This window comes from Rhinolophus sinicus, linkage group LG01 (genome assembly GCF_036562045.2).
Source record: "Rhinolophus sinicus isolate RSC01 linkage group LG01, ASM3656204v1, whole genome shotgun sequence".
Classification (NCBI taxonomy): Eukaryota; Metazoa; Chordata; class Mammalia; order Chiroptera; family Rhinolophidae; genus Rhinolophus; species Rhinolophus sinicus.
In genome coordinates, this window is record NC_133751.1 from 4,789,789 (window position 1) to 4,808,369 (window position 18,581).

The window sequence follows — 18,581 nt, forward strand, 5'->3', positions numbered from 1 at the left end:
AAAGCATTCTATCAGCAGAGGTAGTAGAAGCATTTCTGTCTAGATCAAAAACTTAAGCCATGACAAAGTACCCATTTTGGGTGGCAGCAGCTCAAGGGAGCATTAATAGAGGCTGATGCCAAGAAACTGATGGGGAAACCAATTTAGACAGAATGTTAGAAAAATAAAATGTCTAACATCAGTCTATTAGCGAATGGAAGCGTTCCCCAGAGCAGTCGCATCTGACCTTTTGCTAAAGTCATGTTCAGTTGAGCTGAAGAAATATACACCAGGGGTTATATTTTGCCAGGTTTGAATACTCGGGATGACCGACTAGGCTACTTTCAGCCCAGATCTGTAATTGGCAAGATTTTATGGTTTTGTTCAGCTTTGAGATGTGTGAACAGAATAAGACTGAACGTTTGATATGAAGGTAGCTCCAAATGTCTTCTAAGATCCAATTCTAGCCTCCTGCAAACTAATCAGGCTCATAATTTCAAAATTATCGTTCAACTCTTCTGTGCATTGCCGTAATTTCAGGTGTCAACGGGCTGGGTTTAGAAAATTCAGGTGAGATATTTCAAGAAGCAGCTGTAACTCCACATTTAATTACCATGGGGCTAGAGAGGGTACATATCGGCACCTCATGCACAACTGCAATAAATGAGTGGCACCAGGTGGCATGGCCCAGATCCACAAGTGAAGTGGGTATAAAGTTTCAAAAGAGAGTTGGAATACCTTTTGATTGCAAAACTGGCATAAACATTTAATCTCATGGGTAAGCAGAGGATACAGGGTGCTGACAGCAGGCCCTTTATGGGTGCAGGTGTGTCTATTTCAGCCCTGGGAGCAAACCCCCTCTTTTGTGCTCCTGCAGTGAGTTGGCTGGTGCCTACACCTGTCCTCGCCTGGAGGCCAGTCCCTGGCCAGGCAGCCTCACTGCAAAACTGAATGTGCAGCACGGAAACATCCAGGGAAATGAGCCCCCTTCTATGTTCAGAAGTCACTAGTCAGAAAAGCAGTTTGACCAGATAAAAGCCTAAATCTTCCCATTTTCACCCATCTCGTTGAAATGCTTATATGACTGTGTTTCCCCAAAAATAAGACCTAGCCGGACAATCAGCTCTAATGCATCTTTTGGAGCAAACATTAATATAAGACCTGGTCTTATTTTACTATAAGACAGGGTCATATAATATGATATAATGTAATATAATATAATATATAAGTATAATACCAGGTCTTATATTAATTTTTGCTCCAAAAGACGCATTACAGCTGATGGTCCAGCTAGGTCTTATTTTCGGGAAAACATGGTATTTGTTATCACATGTTCACAGTCGGTGACAGTCCTATTCAGATTCTGTCCATTGTACCTTCTTTCCCCTCCACTAAGAAATAGCACTGGATTTCTCCTTTGGACTCACAGGTCATATTCCCTCAATGCGGGCAGAAAATAAAATCAAAAGAAGTCAAGCATCCTATCTGTGTTGGGACAGATACAGCCACAGAATTATCCAGCGTCAAAATGACACTAAAAACAACATCTTCCCAAACGGGGACAATTGGGACCTAAAGATATTAAGTGATTCACCGTGGGTTAACCACAGGCAAATGGCCAAACCACAAGACAGACAACAGGGACAAGAAACTCCGGGGACTCACCCTTCCCCCGCCCTTCACAGCACACTGAGAATCAGATGTGGTTTCTGGCCTGACTAGCCAAGCAGGCTCAGAGGCCCTGCAATCAGGGGATGGCTAAAAATAAAGATCCTAAAAGCCATCTACTAAAATACCGAAATGCGGCTGGAGAGGAGGTGGCATGGCGACAACTAACCCATGTCTAAGCTCAGCAAAAATTTGGTGCTAACTATCTCTCTATTTTCTTCCAAAATGCCTGGGAAACGATTATTGAGTGTGACTACCTGGAGGAATATTTAGGGCACTTTTCGTGGCCAGAAAAGGCATTATAACCTACAACAGGCATCTTCATGGGCCGTTTCTGATGACCCAGACCATTTACAAAGCACACTACAAAAACACCTTTTTTGGACTGTTGGGAAATTGAATTTGGGTTAAGTGTACATCATTTCAGACAGTCGACAGGACTATGCTTGCAGTGAAATTCGGAAACCCTAAAATCTAAGAAAGGTCGGCAGCAGGAAGACTCACTGTCTCATCGTAATTAGCGCAACTACTAGTGACTCGGAGGGAAGTGAGTTCTGCCGCGTGCAAAGGTCGGTCCTTCCTTTCACCCTGGGGTCCGTGAGCTAATTGTGAAGGTGGAATGTGAAGTGGCAGTTATGCCTCTCACATCAGCCTCTGGCCGTGAAAGCAGCTCTACCATCGGAGCAGACTGTGCTTTCTAAATGAATGCCGGAGCACCATTCAATTTTCAGTTATCTTCAGGGTCTGGGACAGTGGAATGGCAGAGAGAGAAGAACATGCTTTAAACGTATGGAAGAAGTCACTTGCCAAGCACAAAAATAGCAGCAAGCTTTCATTTCACATAATTGTAAATTACCGGAAGGGGTGTTCTCCGAAACGTTGTGAAGGAGGCCATATCACTGTCTTCCCCGACCCCCTCCCCTGCCTCCTACCGGGGTCTATGAAATCAATACATGTTTCAGCTGGTCAAAGGTCAACTCAATTCCAGATCCCAACAGGAAAAAGGAAAGTGGCAGCTGGAACAGGACGACTGTGGCCAGTACCCAGAAGCGCCCCCCCCACACACACCCAGAAAGCTGGGAAGGAGCATCTACTGTTTAGGTTTTGGGGAGCAGGAGAGGGAGTCTTCATCAAGGGAAATAATTCTTAAATGTCTTATGAATTCCAATCTAGTTATATGCAAGTAATTAGCCTTCTCACTCGTGACAAGCAGCAATTTCTGTAAAAATAATAATAATAATAAGTACTCCACATAATGCTGAAAAAAGTGAAGTTTATAAATAATTACATTCTAAGTTCAGTGGTCCCAATACTGGCTGCCCTTCTTCCCTCTGGAACTTCCAATGTCCGGCTTACGTCAGAGGGGCTCAAAGCCTCATTTCCTTCTGGAATATCCTCACTGAGGTGTGTGAGACAACAGTTCCCCCGGCTGTGTGGGGAACGAAAGGGATGAAGATTTGGGTTCTGCTTCGCACTTAATTAAGAGAAGAAGATGATCTTTCTCATAGTTTTTAAGCAGCTCATCTTGCAGTCACAAGTTTGAAGTTTAACTCAAAGCTCGCTCTAAATGAAAGCAAATCCACTCCCTGATGCCTCTCCAGGAGAGGGAAGGAAATTCTAGCATCTTCTGCTAAACCGCTGGCTGGGGACAGGTTTGAGCTACATCCATCCCAGGTTAACGCCCAAGCCTCAGGCCAGGCAGCTGCTATTCCAGGGCTCTCAGGACACCTACAGTCACTGGTGGCCCCGTGGCAAAACCTTTCCTGTGGCCATTGCAGCTGCCTATGTGGCTTCCAGCCCCTAGTCACTGGAGGAGGCCTGCCCACATCTTACTCCTTTGGTTCCTGGTGGGCCCAAACGCCAGGAGGCAGGAAGCTTGGGCCCCCTCCCTCCTGCTAATAACCTGACCTGCAGGGGGAACCGTGCCTGCTCCGCCCCCCACCCCATCTATTTCCCTGTTGACTTGGGCTCCATCAGACTTTCCCTTCAGTGCACAGCTCTGGATCCATTCTCACACACTCCCACCCGCCACCCCATCCTGGCTGCACTCCCATTAGGGACCCCACCTCCATGTTTGGCCACCTCCCTTTTCTTCTAAGTAACACCTGGGGAGCTCGGGCTTAAACTGACGGCCTGGAACACACGTCAACCTTCACAGGGACAGCCTAATTGCTCTAAGAATGTCAAGTACATCATCTCTCAAAAATAGAGCTGACTGCTTTTCTTTCTTTAAAAATATTAGGCCAACCAATGACACTACACAGTTAAAATAAAAGGATGACACGGATGGACTGCTTTTCTGACTTTTTCTTCCTGAAATCAACCCAGAATTGGTATACAAAAATCATTCCCACTTTGTCTTTGTAAAGCTGTGATCACTTATAGTATAATAGGCTGCATTTTTTCATCAGGGAAAACTGAGAAGGGCCTGGGGTGACCTGGCCCCAAGGTCCTGCAAGGAAAGTGCATTGGCAAGATGCACGGCAATTTTTCAGCTCCTGCCGTCCTGACCCAATGTCTGCCCTCTTCCCGCTCTTCCCAGCCATTGTGCTGTAGCTTTGGGTGGGTTCATCGAGTGCGTGGTCCAAGAGGCCATCAGAAGACAGAAAGAGGGAGATCTGGGTAGTTATGCTCTTGCCTCATTCTCTGCTAGGGTTGCCAGATAAAATACACAGTGTTCAGTTAAATGTGAACTTCCGATAAACAACGAAAAAATGTTCAGTGTAAGTATGCTCCAAATATTCCACGGGACATATTTATACCATAAACCTTTTTTTTTGGCTTATCTGACGTGGAAATTTAACTGGACATCTCGTATTTTTATTTGCTAAATCTGGCAACCTTGAAAGTCTGCAAAATTGTCCAGAAGTTCAGGTATGTCCTTTAACAGAAGAACGCATCCCCACCGGACGATCCCCCCACACTGCACCCTCTCTGGATTCCGGTGCCTCCTTCCCAGCCCTGCCACTGCTATTCTGAGGTCTACACCACTCTTTGTGTGTTTCCCTACACTCTGGACACCTTTGCAAATGGTCCCTTTGCAGTTAGGTCTCCTCAGATTACGCAGGTGGCCTGTGCTCTCCGTTTCCTCCCAGCACCATGACTGATCCATTCATCACGAAGCCCTGCTGACTCCATTCTCCAAGCATCGCTCTTTTAAAATATTCCATCACCACACATATTTGGTGTCAGCAAATATTTCTGAATGAATGAATGAACGAATGAGCAAAACAAAGTTAGCGTCCATACTGTTTTTACAGCATCTCTTTTCTGGTTATTAAAGACCTTAAAGTCTGCACTGTGAAGAGATTACATTCTAACCAACAAAGCACAGAAAGCTACCAAGGATGTACTGCCAGGAGGGGTGGAGTGAGAAGGGAAGGACCAACTGATGTGCTGGCAAGACGAGAGAGGTTTCAGTACGTTCCAGTTAACCATCACTGCGAAACGAATTACCCCAACACTTAGCAGCTTAAACACAAGAACTGAGTGTTGTCTCCCAAGGTCCATAGGTCGGTGGGCTCAGCTGGGCCCTTCTTACTGGCGCCTTCCATGCAGTTGCAGCCAGATGGCCCTGGAAGCTGGGGTCACCTGGAGGATCTCTGCCCACCTGTGTGCCAGCCTGGCCGGGGTACCCAGCAGCCACTGGCAGGTTGGGCATCGATCCAGGAGCTGCTCCACGTGGCTAGCTCAAGCTTCCTCAGAGCACGATGGTTTCAAGGTAGTCGGACTTCTTAAGTGGCAACTGGCTTCTCCCACTGCAAACACTCCCAGAGAGGAAAAGGAGAAGCCCCCAGTTTCTAAGGTCCAGGCCCAGCAAGTCACGTGCCTTCCTGTGCTGTGCGCGGTTGGTCTAAGGGGTCACAGCCTACCTGACGCAGGAAGGGGGACTCAGAACCCCCTCTCCAGGGGCCAAAGACCTTGTAGTCATCTTTGATCCTCCATAAAGCATGGTGCAAAACCAGAAATCATAGAAATTGACAACCAGTATACAAAGTGACCCAGGATATTTGCTAAGTCCATTAACAAGTAAGGAAACACAGAAAAAGCAGGGAAGTTTTATGCCCCTTGTTTGTGAAATTAGATTCAAATTAATTTTCACACCAAGGAGTTTCCAATTATCTATCTCCTTACTCCAGGATAGCAGTTTAGAAAATGCTGGAAGAAAATGTACCATGAAATAAATAATGCATGTTTGTTTTTTTAAAAAAGGACGTTTGTATGTGGCACCCATCACAGGCCAGCCTCACAGCAGGCAACGTGCGCAGGGTCCCACACTCAGAAGGCCCAAGCTTGACTAATGCTCTGCCCGAGAAGTTTTTAACAAGGGCCATGTTTCCATTTTCCCACGGACCCTACCACTGATAGTTGGCCCTGCCCCTCACAGAGGGTAGAAAATGAAAGGCGGTAACCATCAGAGAACAACTGGGAAGGAGATTGTTAGGCCGTGTCTTCCAGAGCACTTGACTGGGTGACACTGCTCCAGTCTTGTGACAAAGTCCGTCTGATGTGTGGTGGCTCGAGGTATTTATCTGCTCTCCTGACTCCCCTGAAAAAGTGAGTGCGATGGCACCTGCCACTGTGGCAAAGCCAGTGATGCCACCAGTCTGCTGGACTAGGTCTCAGCTCAGGGCCAAAATCTCCACTGTCACATCTGGAATACAGTCAAGAAGGTCATGATCACCTTGCAGAGGGAGAGATGGTTACTAGACTCATCGTGGTGATCACGTAGTAAGATATATACACGTCGAATCACTATGTTGTACCCCTGAAACTAATACAATATTGTATGCCAATTATACTTTAATAAGGAAATCTTTTAAAAAGATTCAGAGCCAGTCTATTCTCAGCTTGCCCACGTTAATGAAAATCAGTCAATTCCTAAACACAAGGAGAAGCCCACTTAAGAGAGAATAAAAATTGTACCTGGAGAGAAATAGCACCAGTTCCTGAATGAATAGTCCAAATTGAGCTAAATCTTCACAATTAATTAGCATCGATCAGAAACTCCAGTGTTAGTGATTGAGAACGCTGGAGGAAACCAGTCAATAATGTTGAGTGGAATTCACATGCGCTCACGCCAGGCCCCTGGGGCTCCCCCCAGGACCATATTCTAGAACCACTGGCAGAGAGCTTTCTTGTGAGATGCAGGGACACCCCTGCCCTTGGGTCTAAAGCAGGTTCAGTGGTGGTTCTAAGGGTGCCCCGGAGATGGTCACAGGGACACCAAGACTTCTTGTTCGCTGAGCAATAGTATAGAGCATTCATTATGAACACAAAAGGGACTCGCGTCATTCCGATATCTGTGTCAGTCAGAGCGACAGTCATGCCAGAGCCTCCCGTGAAAGCTCACCCAGGAACGCCCTGACCGGGTAACTCCAGACGCAGGGTGGAGTGTGACCACCTGGACACTTTATGGGACTGCAGGTGGGGGCACCACTCCCAGTCTCAGGCATAAGACCAGAGCTCACTGACGGCTCCTCGCTCAGGCCTCCCCCGAGGAGCTGACAGCCGCACCTGCACTCGTCCCAGACGGAGCCCCCGAAACCTCACGTCCTGACCGTCTCACCGGCCTGACCCGACGCCCGACAAAACGCACACCAGCGCCTCGGGACTCTCGCTGAACACAGGACTCTCTCTCTCATGCTTCTTTCCTAAGACTCTGTTTGCCTCGCCCAACCCCTACCGCTTGCACACCTGTGGGAGCCTCCTGTGTGGAATCACTCCGCCTTGACTGTTGGAGACTGTGCTCTGGCCAGAGCCTTGGTTAATGCCCGTGGGAAACCGAGTAGCAGGACTGGATCCATGGCTTTATTCTCATAGTCTGACATTGTGGAAAGACACACACGTGTGAGGCTGCTCTTTGACAGCCATGTCCCGCTCATGACAGCAATGCATGTGGGAGAGCAGGTCCAGCCTAAGAGAGAAATCCAGTTTCTGAAGACAGTTTATACTGTTTTATCAACGGAGAACATCCTTTCCCAGGGAGACACACTGACATTTCTACAGGCTTTTGTAATCACAGATGAACCCCACTAATAGGAAACCTACAAACCTCAACCATCTTATCACGTATCCCAGGCTGAAATTCAGGTTGGTCCTCTCTTCTGAAAAGCTGCTTGCTGTGCAAATTAATTCTATAAATAAAATTATGAGTGTATCACCTACTTAAAAGTCAAGAATGTTTTCAAGCGCTTGAGAAATGTTATGTCCATATGGATAACTGATAAACAGAATATGAAACTTTCTGTCTCCTGCTTGGGGCAGGACTCTAAAGGACAGAAGGATCATTATTTTCCTGGTACAACTTGGTTCACAGGCTTAAAAAGATCTTAAATGACAATTTTTTAGCATAATTTATATTTCAGTTTTTCACTAAAGCATATGGGCCTTCTCCATTTGATGTGGAACAAAACTCTATCTTCAGTTAGTCTAAAGTTATCCAATGTTTAATCTCAAAAAGAAGAAGGAGAAGCAGAACGAGGAGGAAGGAAAGAAGGCAGAGAGGGAAGAAGGGAGGGAGGGAGAAAAAGTATGGATACACCCACAAATTAATATATTGCTTCAATGTTTTAGTTTAAAAATTAACATGGCTGTCCCTGTAATTAGTTTGACATCACCTGTGTTTGCGAGAGGCTAGTTAACTAAATTGATGAGCTAATGACGCTGTTGAAACTCTGGTTCTCAGCATGGGCAAGCCGTTAACCTTATTCTGTTCCTTAGTCTGTTCCATTGACTCACACCACAGCCCACTCTAGCTGCCAGTTTGCAACCTTAACCCCCGTCAAGCGGGAGCTCAGGAGAGAGTATAAGTGGAGACAACCTGGTGTGTTTGGACTGCTGGCCAGATAACCAAAGCTCCCCATCTCTGACTAATGTGTCCGTGGGCAAATCACCTGACTTTCTGAGCAGCTTTGCCTGGCATGGCCTCCCTACCCACCCTCCAAGTCTGCAGTGGAATCAAACAGGAGATTATGCACGAGATTGACGGTTCTGAGTTCCTTGTCAGCACTAATTCCTAAAGTAATCTCCAGTCAACTCACTTGTTGGACCGTATTACCGATCGACCAGGTTTGTGTGGAGACCCTGATGGTTTAAAGGTCTGGCTTCACAAGCAATTGCAATTTAATTCTTTCCCCATCTGGATCACTAGCAGAAGCAACCTTGTGTACCCATATGTCCACATCCTCCTCCTGGCACATGGATTCCTTAGAGTGTGCAGAGCCAACAACACAAAGGACATCCCGCTCGTAATATTTGAAAGCCGTATTAGTATTTCATCCACTGTTGTTTCGAATTTGTTTTTCTATTTGCTTCAAATGTAGAAAAAGAAGGAGCGAAAAGCCAAGAGACCCCCGATGGAGAGCAGAACCATTTGACTTTTCGCCACGAAAGCGTCACGTGTCTGCGGTTTTCACGGCAGCACTCGACACATCCGCACAGTGAATCCTGGGCTTCGTGCAGCCCATGGTTTCAGTGAACTAGCAGGAAAGATTTCCAGCTTCCTGGCCTGGAAATCGGGGCACACCTTAGAGACCAGTCGCTTTAGGAAAGTGTTTTTCCCACAGCCAGGGGCAGCCCGTAAATATTTGAAACAGCACATTTCTGATACATGTTGCCACTCAACATTCTTTGTCTTTGTGGCTTTTCGAAGAGTCTTAGCATAGGACCGTCAGTGCCCACTAAACTCCTACTGAAATCTAGGCTCGATTGGAAGGGAGCTTCACAAGGCCCTGGCCCCAGACGCCCGCACACACAGCCTGTGGAAAAACCACAAACAACTCTGTATTGCAGCTGCAGGCTCCTCTCAGTCGGCCCTCAGACTCCCATCTACCGCATCCCACGTCTGAAATAGAACCAGGTGATGTCAACTGCTGTAGGCAGATACGTGGCGCCATTCCCCGGTAGCCGTCCTAGAAACTGCATTTCTTCCTCTTGCCGCTCATCCCACGCTTCCCATGCACAGGAGCATGAAGACCCAGGCAAAGCCTCCTGCCAGATGCGACCGTCTCCCTCCGTGTGATAGAGAGCGCTGTCAGCTTTTGTTCCTGGATCTACCCTCGGCTCCTTCTTACTCCAAGCTGATCTACTTTCCCACGTGAGACCTCACTCCTCACCCTTCCAAGGAGCGGTGATAGATGAAATATATCTTAGGCAAAACCTGCCCAAGTCCATTCGTACTTATTGAAAGATCGTCATGCACAACAACAAACACCAAAAGGAAAACGTTTGGTATCTGTTGGATGATCTGCAGTCAAAGGGGGCGGGAAGGCGTGCAAAGTGTTTGGGGAACAAATAATGAATCGCATTCCTTATTTGAAAAATCATGCTCAGATTCACAGCAGTGTAGCTGTCTGTCTATGAAAACAGGTCTTTCTCAGTTCATTTCTTTCTCCACCTATTTGATAGCAGAAAAATAAAATCACAATGTGTGTGTGTGTGTGTGTGTGTGTGTGTGTGTGTGTCTCAAATCCAAAGGTGAGATAAACATCTTTGGTTTTGGCTTTATTCAAAACCAGGAGAGGAGAGTAGTACCCAGCACAACAACGTTTATTCATCGTAAGCAATGACTAATCGTATCAAAGCAAATGAAATCTTATGTGTTCCTAGCATCTCCCCACACCTACTAGAAATTTCCCAAGCCACAGTGTTTCCCAAAAAAGGGGCACACCTATTCAAGTATGGTGCTTGAGTGTTTGCTCAGCATCTCAGACCTCAGAGAAATACAACTGCAGTCAGCCTCTTCGTAGGCTCAGTATAATACCTGCCTTCCGGGAATTTACCTATAGCCTGATCTGGAGCGGATTCTTTTACTAAAATCAGGTGTGTCTCTGCCCTTCACCGCCAAAGACAGATCTTTTTGGAAATAAATGTATCACAGCTCACTAAGTCAAGAGAAATCCATTCCAGTTTTAGAAATTCAATTTAGCTCGGGTAAGCCTCCAAGCACTGAAAGGAAGCTCCGTCACAGGTTTATTATTCATAAATCTTTCCTTCGGATTGCAAATCTCCCAGCAGTCACTCTCCTTTCAGTATTTTTTTGACTTTTATATGTCAATAAAAATTTTTAACTCTTGGAGCATGAGGCCACAGATGAAGATATCCAGCAAAATTACTGTCTTGCAAAAAAATCTTTCAGTTGTCTCCAAACTGGTAATTGATGGTGAATAGTCTAGATTCAAATGGTTGTGTCTGTATCTATAAACGTGTTTGAATTTAATTCAGCAGATGAGTTGTAACTGGAGCTGCGAACTATTGTTTCACTCAACTAGGGCTTTATATCAAGAAACAAATGAAATTCTTGGCCTGAACTAATCAAATAATGAAGTACTTTGTTCACATGGGAATGAAAACCTCTGAACCACCAAGATCCTAATGACTTTATTTTTAATTAAAAAAATAATAGCCCTAATATTTCTAAAAAACCTATCTCCATAATGCAGACGAGATGAGAAACATCTGGATTTGATAGGTTGTGTATTCAAAGGTTGGTTCCTGGAAAGTGAAGAGGCATGCTGGGTATATGTCTGACAATTAAGTTCGCGGACACATTCTAGACAAAATGGTCCATACCTCACTGCTGAATATCACTACGGTCACCTTCAAAATATTCCCCTTGGGAAGCTATGCACCGACGCCAACACCTAGTCTACCCTTCAAAGCAATTTTGGAACTCTTTTTTTGGAATGGCCATCAGAGCTGTTGTCGTATTACCCTTGATGTCCTGAATGTCATCAAAATGTCTTCCTTTCAATATGTCCTTTATCTTTGGGTAAAGAAAGAAGTCATTGGGGGCCAGACCAGGTGAATAGGGAGGGTGTTCCAACAGTTTTTTATTTAATGGCTAAAAACTCCCTCACAGACAGTGCCATGTGAGCTGGTGCATTGTCGTGATGCAAGAGCCACGAATTGTTGGCGAAAAGTTCAGGTCGTCTAACTTTTTCACGCAGCCTTTTCAGCACTTCCAGATAGTAAACTTGGTTAACTATTTGTCCAGTTGGTACAAATTCATAATGAATAATCCCTCTGCTATCAAGAAAGGGTTAGCAACATCATTGCAACAAGTTTGTGAACTTAATTGTCAGACCTCCGGTAGAGTGGTAAGTGTCATATTTCATGGGCATTCTGGATATGGAGTGAAAAACTATCATATTTCACATCAGTAAATACCATGGCAACAACAACAAATCTTGGAATTACAAGAATCTGGATTCCAAGCCAATAGCCCTCTTGAGAAAATATTTACTATAACAAAATTCCAACAGAGCCCAGGAATTTGGATCCCTCTGGAGTTTTAATGTATATGACTTGTGTCTTCTGTGATCTAAATTGCAATTTCAAGGCTTTCATAACTCACTCCCATAGTCTTCATGCTTTAAGTGTTAAATGGAGACCTAAACTAAATTTATAACATTTTAAATAAAAACTTTGACTTATAGATGATTAATGAAATTTGGGATTAATTGGCTACTTACAATTAACTGACTACTGTCCAAATCTCATAACATTTTGATGTTCTATGCTTCATATTTCTATTCTCTGGGACCCTGCTCCTTGAACACATGTAGGCAGTTTCATTTGTGTTAGGAGGAAATATACATTAAGGTAAAAGATCTCTCTAGATACCTGTGATGACAGAGTAAAATAATTTGAATTTCAGTGGAATATAATATTGGTTAAAACAAATATTCTTCTCATATTATGAATTTAAGAATGAAAAATTAAGCAACTTCGGTTTTTAGGAAAATGTCTTTTAGACCACTTCTAGAAGTCTTTACCCCAACTTTTGTTAGGTTGTTACTGATTTTATCTGTTCATTTTTAGAGGCAAAAGCACAAAGTTAATATAATAAAAGATCGTGTACATCATACATGAGCAGTTATGTTAATATGCATAATAATTTGAATTTATGTAGCACCATTATTCCATAACTATCAAATAAACTCTCATTCTAAATACCCCTTTTTCTTCTCAGAAGTGACTATCCTCTGATATCTAGAATTATATAAAGAAGGGCTTTCCTCATAGCATCTTGAATTTTTCCTTTCAATTAATTTTTATACCTCCAGAAAAGACACACTCGGTTTTCACTAGAATGGCTCAATTTGGTGCTGAAAGAAATTCCATGCCTTGGAATGGCAGAAAGTCATAATTCCCGTTGGTGTAAAGCTCGGAGCGTATAGATGTGCTTCAAAGGGCAACAGGGTAAAGCTGAGTGGCAGAGGCATTGAACGCAGGGACCTAACTCTGTCAGGCACAGGACCCCACTGTGCCTGATCTTCAGACTCCAGGCCACCCACACATGACACGGGAGTGACACTAGAGCAGCAGTTCTCACAGTGTGAACAAGGAACCCCCAGGATGCCTCCCTCCTTTGAGGAAGCATTCAAAATCAAAATTACTTTTATAGCACTAAGGGTGTTTTGTTGTTGTTTTTGTTTCGTTTTTTGCTTTTTAAAATCTCATTCTCTCCTTAATGCACAGTGGAATTTTCCAGAGGCTCCATGGCCTGTGACATTACAACATGTTGAAAGCAGTGGCAGTAGTCTTCTATTAAGCCAGATATTAAAGAGATTGGCAAAAATGTAAAACGTTGCTATTCTTTCACTAAATATTCTTTTCTGTTTTGGAAAATATAATTGCTTTTCATTTTTAAATGTTACTTACGCTAACATAGCATAGGTTTATCACTGTATTTTTAATGAATGCACAAGTAAATCTTTCTAGAATTTCTCTGCTTCAATTTCTAATACAGGACCCATCAATAGATATAAACAACATAAACAAAAGTTTCTGGGGGTCTTCAAGAATGTTTAAGAATGGAAAGGAGGTGTGAGAGCAAAGGAAGTTGGACAACTGAGGCAGTAGCGTATCTTCAAGAAGGCTTTTCCCTTCCCCAATAAAATCTTAAAAAAAAAAAAAAAAAAAAAAGAAGGCTTTTGACTATACAACCCCATGATTCTAAGGTTGTGAGGTTCACGGAAATGAACACAATGAAGAGATGGATACGGATCTGTGCCGCAGGAAAATTGGGAAGCTCCTGTGGGGCAGTCCCTTCTTCTCCAACTCACACAGAGGAGACAAGAAGAGCCCTGGGCTTCATGAAAAACTTGCAAAAGAACTCATTTCCTTCCCGTCCTCCCTGCCAGCTCTCATCAGGATATTCTTGAGCAACAAACCCTCTACTTACTGATATGATGACCTTTCACCCCAGAGGTCACCATGCTGACCCTACCTAATAGGATGGCCTGAAACAGGTGGGTAAGTCAGATGAGTGCAGTACAGAGGAACATTCTAGTACTTGGGTCTTGCTCAGGTCCTAGCTCAAACTCATGACAGAGCATCCAAAGTGGCTCTGAAGCCCCCAAGGAATTTTTGCTGCTGGTGTGTGAGACTGGCATCATCTACAATTGGAGGGACAGGCACCAGCACATATCCCGTCCAGCTGGAGGCAGGACTAGCTTTACACAAAAGGTCCATTCACTTTATAACAAAAAGTAAGAATCTAACCTCCCCAGAACCCTAGATGCAGTCCTGGGCACTCACCAGGACTTTTCATTATTATAAGTCATCCTCCATCACAACCACTAAAATTGGGGAGCTGGGCTTACACCTGGCTCTGTCTCCCTCTAAGACCATATTCCTCCCATTCCTGGTCACATCCCAGCTCCTCCACTCCCAGCCTCAGTTTACCCATGCATAAAATATGATCATTCCTACAACTTAAGGCCAAGGTGGAGGCTGCAGTCACAGGCTACGATTTCTCCCGTCTCCGCTACTACTTGTATTTGCTGGTCAGTCATTGATCCTGTACCTGCCCTGGGACCAGCACTGTGCTCTGTGTACAGGGATGGCTGAAGCAGATTTTAAAACCTCCTTTAAGGAGCCAAGCACTTCACAGCTTTCAAAGCACTCATTGCACTTGATCTCATTTTATCCTCACAATAACTCCGATGCTTGTCACCAAGCCTAATGAGGAAAGCAGAGAACTATATTTGCATTGTCATTACCACGCTGCCCAGAATGGGAGTCTTCCTTTGGAGAGGAAACAGTTCTTATTACACTGCTTTTAGCTAGCTCAGTTTCCTTTGCAAAACCAGACCACAGCACTCACTGAGAATTGCTAAACTCCACTGGAAGCCACAGTGCAGACATATAGCGTAAGCTGATTTCAGTGGAAGGCATGATCCACACCGGCGATGTGCCCAAGGGGGTAGGTGCCAAAAAAGGCAGTCATCGGACTGCTCGTGGCATCTTACCATTTTCTCCGGATGTCTTGTCTTTTCCATTGGTTGCCCCAGCACCTTGTCGCTAAAAACATAAAAAAAGAAAGTTGTTACCAGATATATTCAGAATTATTTTTGTTTCTTTCATTGTTTCCAATATCTCTTATATTATATCAAGTTCTATGTTACTTTAACTCAGATGGTTTAAACAAGGTACTCATGAGACGAGGAAATGATCAACTCAAGAAAGGATCTACTAAAGTTGCACAGACTGCCTCCCTCGTCCATAAAAGGGACACCCAATGGGAGACTATTGTTGATGGAACATAATCTCATTGAAAACATGAGGGGAACAGCCAGTAGCTTGTACCAACTGTGAGAAGATCACAACTGTCACCTTTGTCAATGGTGGCCATTATACTGCTATATCTCATTCTAAACACCATGTCCAATGTCTTATTTTTAAATACATTTTAATCAACTAAAAAGATATTATGTTGCTGCTCCTATCATGAGATATTCTTCTGTCATCACTTATGCCTATCCTGTGCATTGTCAGTGTACCAGGTTGACCAGAAGTATGACTATTTTATGGTTAGACTTAAATCTTTGAGTAAGAGTCTCTGGGTGTGAGGTCTGGGGAGCTGTGTCAAATGCATTACATGTGTACACATATGACCGTGTTTCCTCAAAGCTTATCCTGCTACTGTCTTTAAATAATATGATGTTCTAGTCCATGGAGAGAGAAGTATTTTGTCAATCTAATTTTCTAGTAATTATTGAAAATATGCTTTAAGTTGAGAAGGATTGAAGAGACTGCAACGTCTCTAACTTTCAAGGGGAAGAAAATTAAGCCAGGTAGGGAGCCTGATTTGTTCAAAGTCATGCAGCTAACTGGTGGCACAGTCAAGACTGGAGACTGGACTTTCTTGTCCATAGGCTAGCGTCTTGCAGGAATTGTCATTGTTACATAACTATCTGAATGGGACTCTGGAAAGAGAGGCAGAACACTGAGCAAGGAGAAAACCACAGGAGGTGACTCCCTCTGAGGGATAAAGCTGCCCTTAAAATTTCATTTGGGTCAAGAACTTCAACCTAAAGACAATATTAAAGAAATAATAATCAGTTCCCATTAGAGTCAATGTCGTCGTGAGAAATTCCCAGGTCCTTGGTCAATCCTTGATTAGGAAAATCATGCTTTCAGGTTCTGATTAGTATAAATAGGGTGAATGATAAAGACGTTAACAAAGTTAACCATCCCTGTGTATGCTTATTGCCTTGTGCAGATAGATGAGAACCCAAGAGAGACGAAGTCAAGTCTCCCATTTGCTACCAACCCTACTACACACATACACACACACACTCACACACATACACACTCACACTCACACACTCACACTCACACACACTCACACACTCACACTCACACACACACACTCACACACACACACACACACTCACACGTGCATACACTAAATCCCAGTCAATGTGAAATGCAAATACCCACCCAGAGTCAGGGAGATGCTCTGCCCCGATCTGAGAGGGGAAAAGCACCGTTCTCTAGCAGGAAGTGGCAGGAAAGTAGACAAGTTGGAAAGTTTACACAAATAGGGTCCTTTCTTCATATTAAGCTGGAGCATCTGAAATGTTCAGAGTGGCAGCTCCTGCCCCTGTCCCATGGAGGGAGACGTCCACAGCTCTTAGCCAACCATCAGTTGTTCTTCAACAAACTCCATTCAGGTCCCCACGTTACGGCAGCGTTACTTACAGCACTTACTTTGTAAGATGCACCATCTTGATTTAAACCAAATTACTCAATTCTTAAAGATAATAGATTCACAAGTGAAAACGCCTCTTTCTTCTTGCCTGTGCTTATTCTGATGTCTCTTCTTTTCAAACACAAAGCCGGTACGTTCCCTGCACTCAGTGGAAATTGGGCCACCATCATAGAGGATCACGCAGCTGTCAGCAGCTGAAATACTCCAGGGTTTAAATCCTCCACCCTTCTCTGCATAAATGCATAGGTGGCTCATTGAAAACATCAAATTCCACAAAAAAATGAAGGACAATGTTCTCGTTTAACAAAGTCAAATTAAATGGAATACAAGTACAAAATAGATGCACACTCAATTCCACGGTCTTTAAATACCTCAGACACTGACACTTTTCAAACGTCTTGAACACTTCATTTCATTTTAAAAAATCACTTTTTAGGAACCTCAGGAAATCCAAAATGAAATGTGCATGGGGGAGATAAAGGGGTCATTTTTTTCAGGATTTCTAAGACAGGGTTTTGTGTCAGGTCTCAACTGATGGAGGCAAAATGAAGCTGATAGACGTCACAAGGAGATGGTGTCTCAGATCAGAAAATGATCCTGACAAAAACAGAACCAGTCATTGAAAGCATCTCTTTTCAGAGGACTTTGAGACCTTGTGACATTTTTAAGGCAAGGCTAAGAGCAGCGGGAGAATTATCCAAGAGTTTTCCTGTTCCCTGGGTCTACAGTGCTCAACACATATGATTGTTTCATCGACAGGTGAGGTGGTTGCCATTTCCTGAATCGGTAAATGAAGAGTCTAGGTCAGGCTGGGTTCTGGGGGTGATCAAACACCACACATGCCAGGGCCAGACAAGCTCCAAGTATGCCAATTCTGACAACATCCCTGATGAGGTAGATACCATCCCTGTCCTCATCAGATTGTAGGCTAAGGCATAGACAAGAACGTGGTCAAGGTCATGCAGCTGGAAAGTGGCAGAGACATAACTCCAACCCAGAGATGCTGGCTCCGGAGTCCTGCCTTTGAACCACTGAGCCTGAGCATCTCCCAGTAACGCCCCGAGGGCCTCCCTCAGCAAGTGGGGAGCAGTGAGGCAGGGAGATTCCTGTGTGAAAGTCAGTGTGGCTTCATTAGCACATACAGGCTGAGAGTTCTGAGGACATGATTTATAGGAAGAAGCAGAATCAAACCAAAAGTCCAGGGATAAATTGTAGAATTGTTGTGAGGTGTTGTTTGTTTGTTGTTTTGTTTCTAAGTTTAAATAACACAAGAATTCATAGCTAGACTATGCTAAAATGGATGGATGGATGGATGGATGGATGGATGGATGGATGGATGGATGTCATTCTCCAAAGTTCAGTAGGAAAAAGTGCTACATTTTGCCACCACTTTTTCATAGAAGGTAGCACCCTGAGGAGAAGGATGCCTTTCCTCCCCACCCACTCTCATCCCCAAGTGAGAAAAGACCCAGCTTCCTCCAGCCATTAGCCCCAACCATGAGTTCAGCATCCTGAGAACCTGTGTTGTCTGCTGAACAGAATTAGCCATACCTCAAGAATATCGTCGACTCTAACTGAACTAATAAATAAGATGAAGTGTTACAAGGAAAAGGCATGGTGCACTGTCTTCATGGAAAGGCCCAATATGAGATTCTAGAGGTCCAAGTTCTTTTCTAGAAACATCAGCAATGGTCCAATGATACCGTGACTACCACCATTGTATCATTCACTTTACATAGCCATCCAACTTCATATAGTAGGGTCTGCAGAGAGCAGGACACATCCTGTCTGACCAAATATGCACAGCAACAATTACCAGGTTAAAGCAGATGTGTAGAATATACTGTCCACATTATAGAGAAAACCAAGCACAATTGAATTGGCAGCATCCCACACGTGGCAATCAATACCTTCCTATCAGCAGAAATTT

General features: G+C 44.1%; 1 protein-coding gene across 1 annotated transcript in view; it reads right to left on the reverse strand.

Annotated features, from left to right (window-relative positions):
• The window catches only part of PCP4 (Purkinje cell protein 4), a 53,020-nt gene that overhangs the window by 12,578 nt on the left and 21,861 nt on the right, over positions 1-18,581 (reverse strand). The window contains exon 2 of the mRNA XM_019745650.2: positions 14,907-14,958. Coding sequence (XP_019601209.1) covers positions 14,907-14,958 — 52 coding nt within the window. The remainder of the gene's footprint in view (positions 1-14,906; positions 14,959-18,581) is intronic.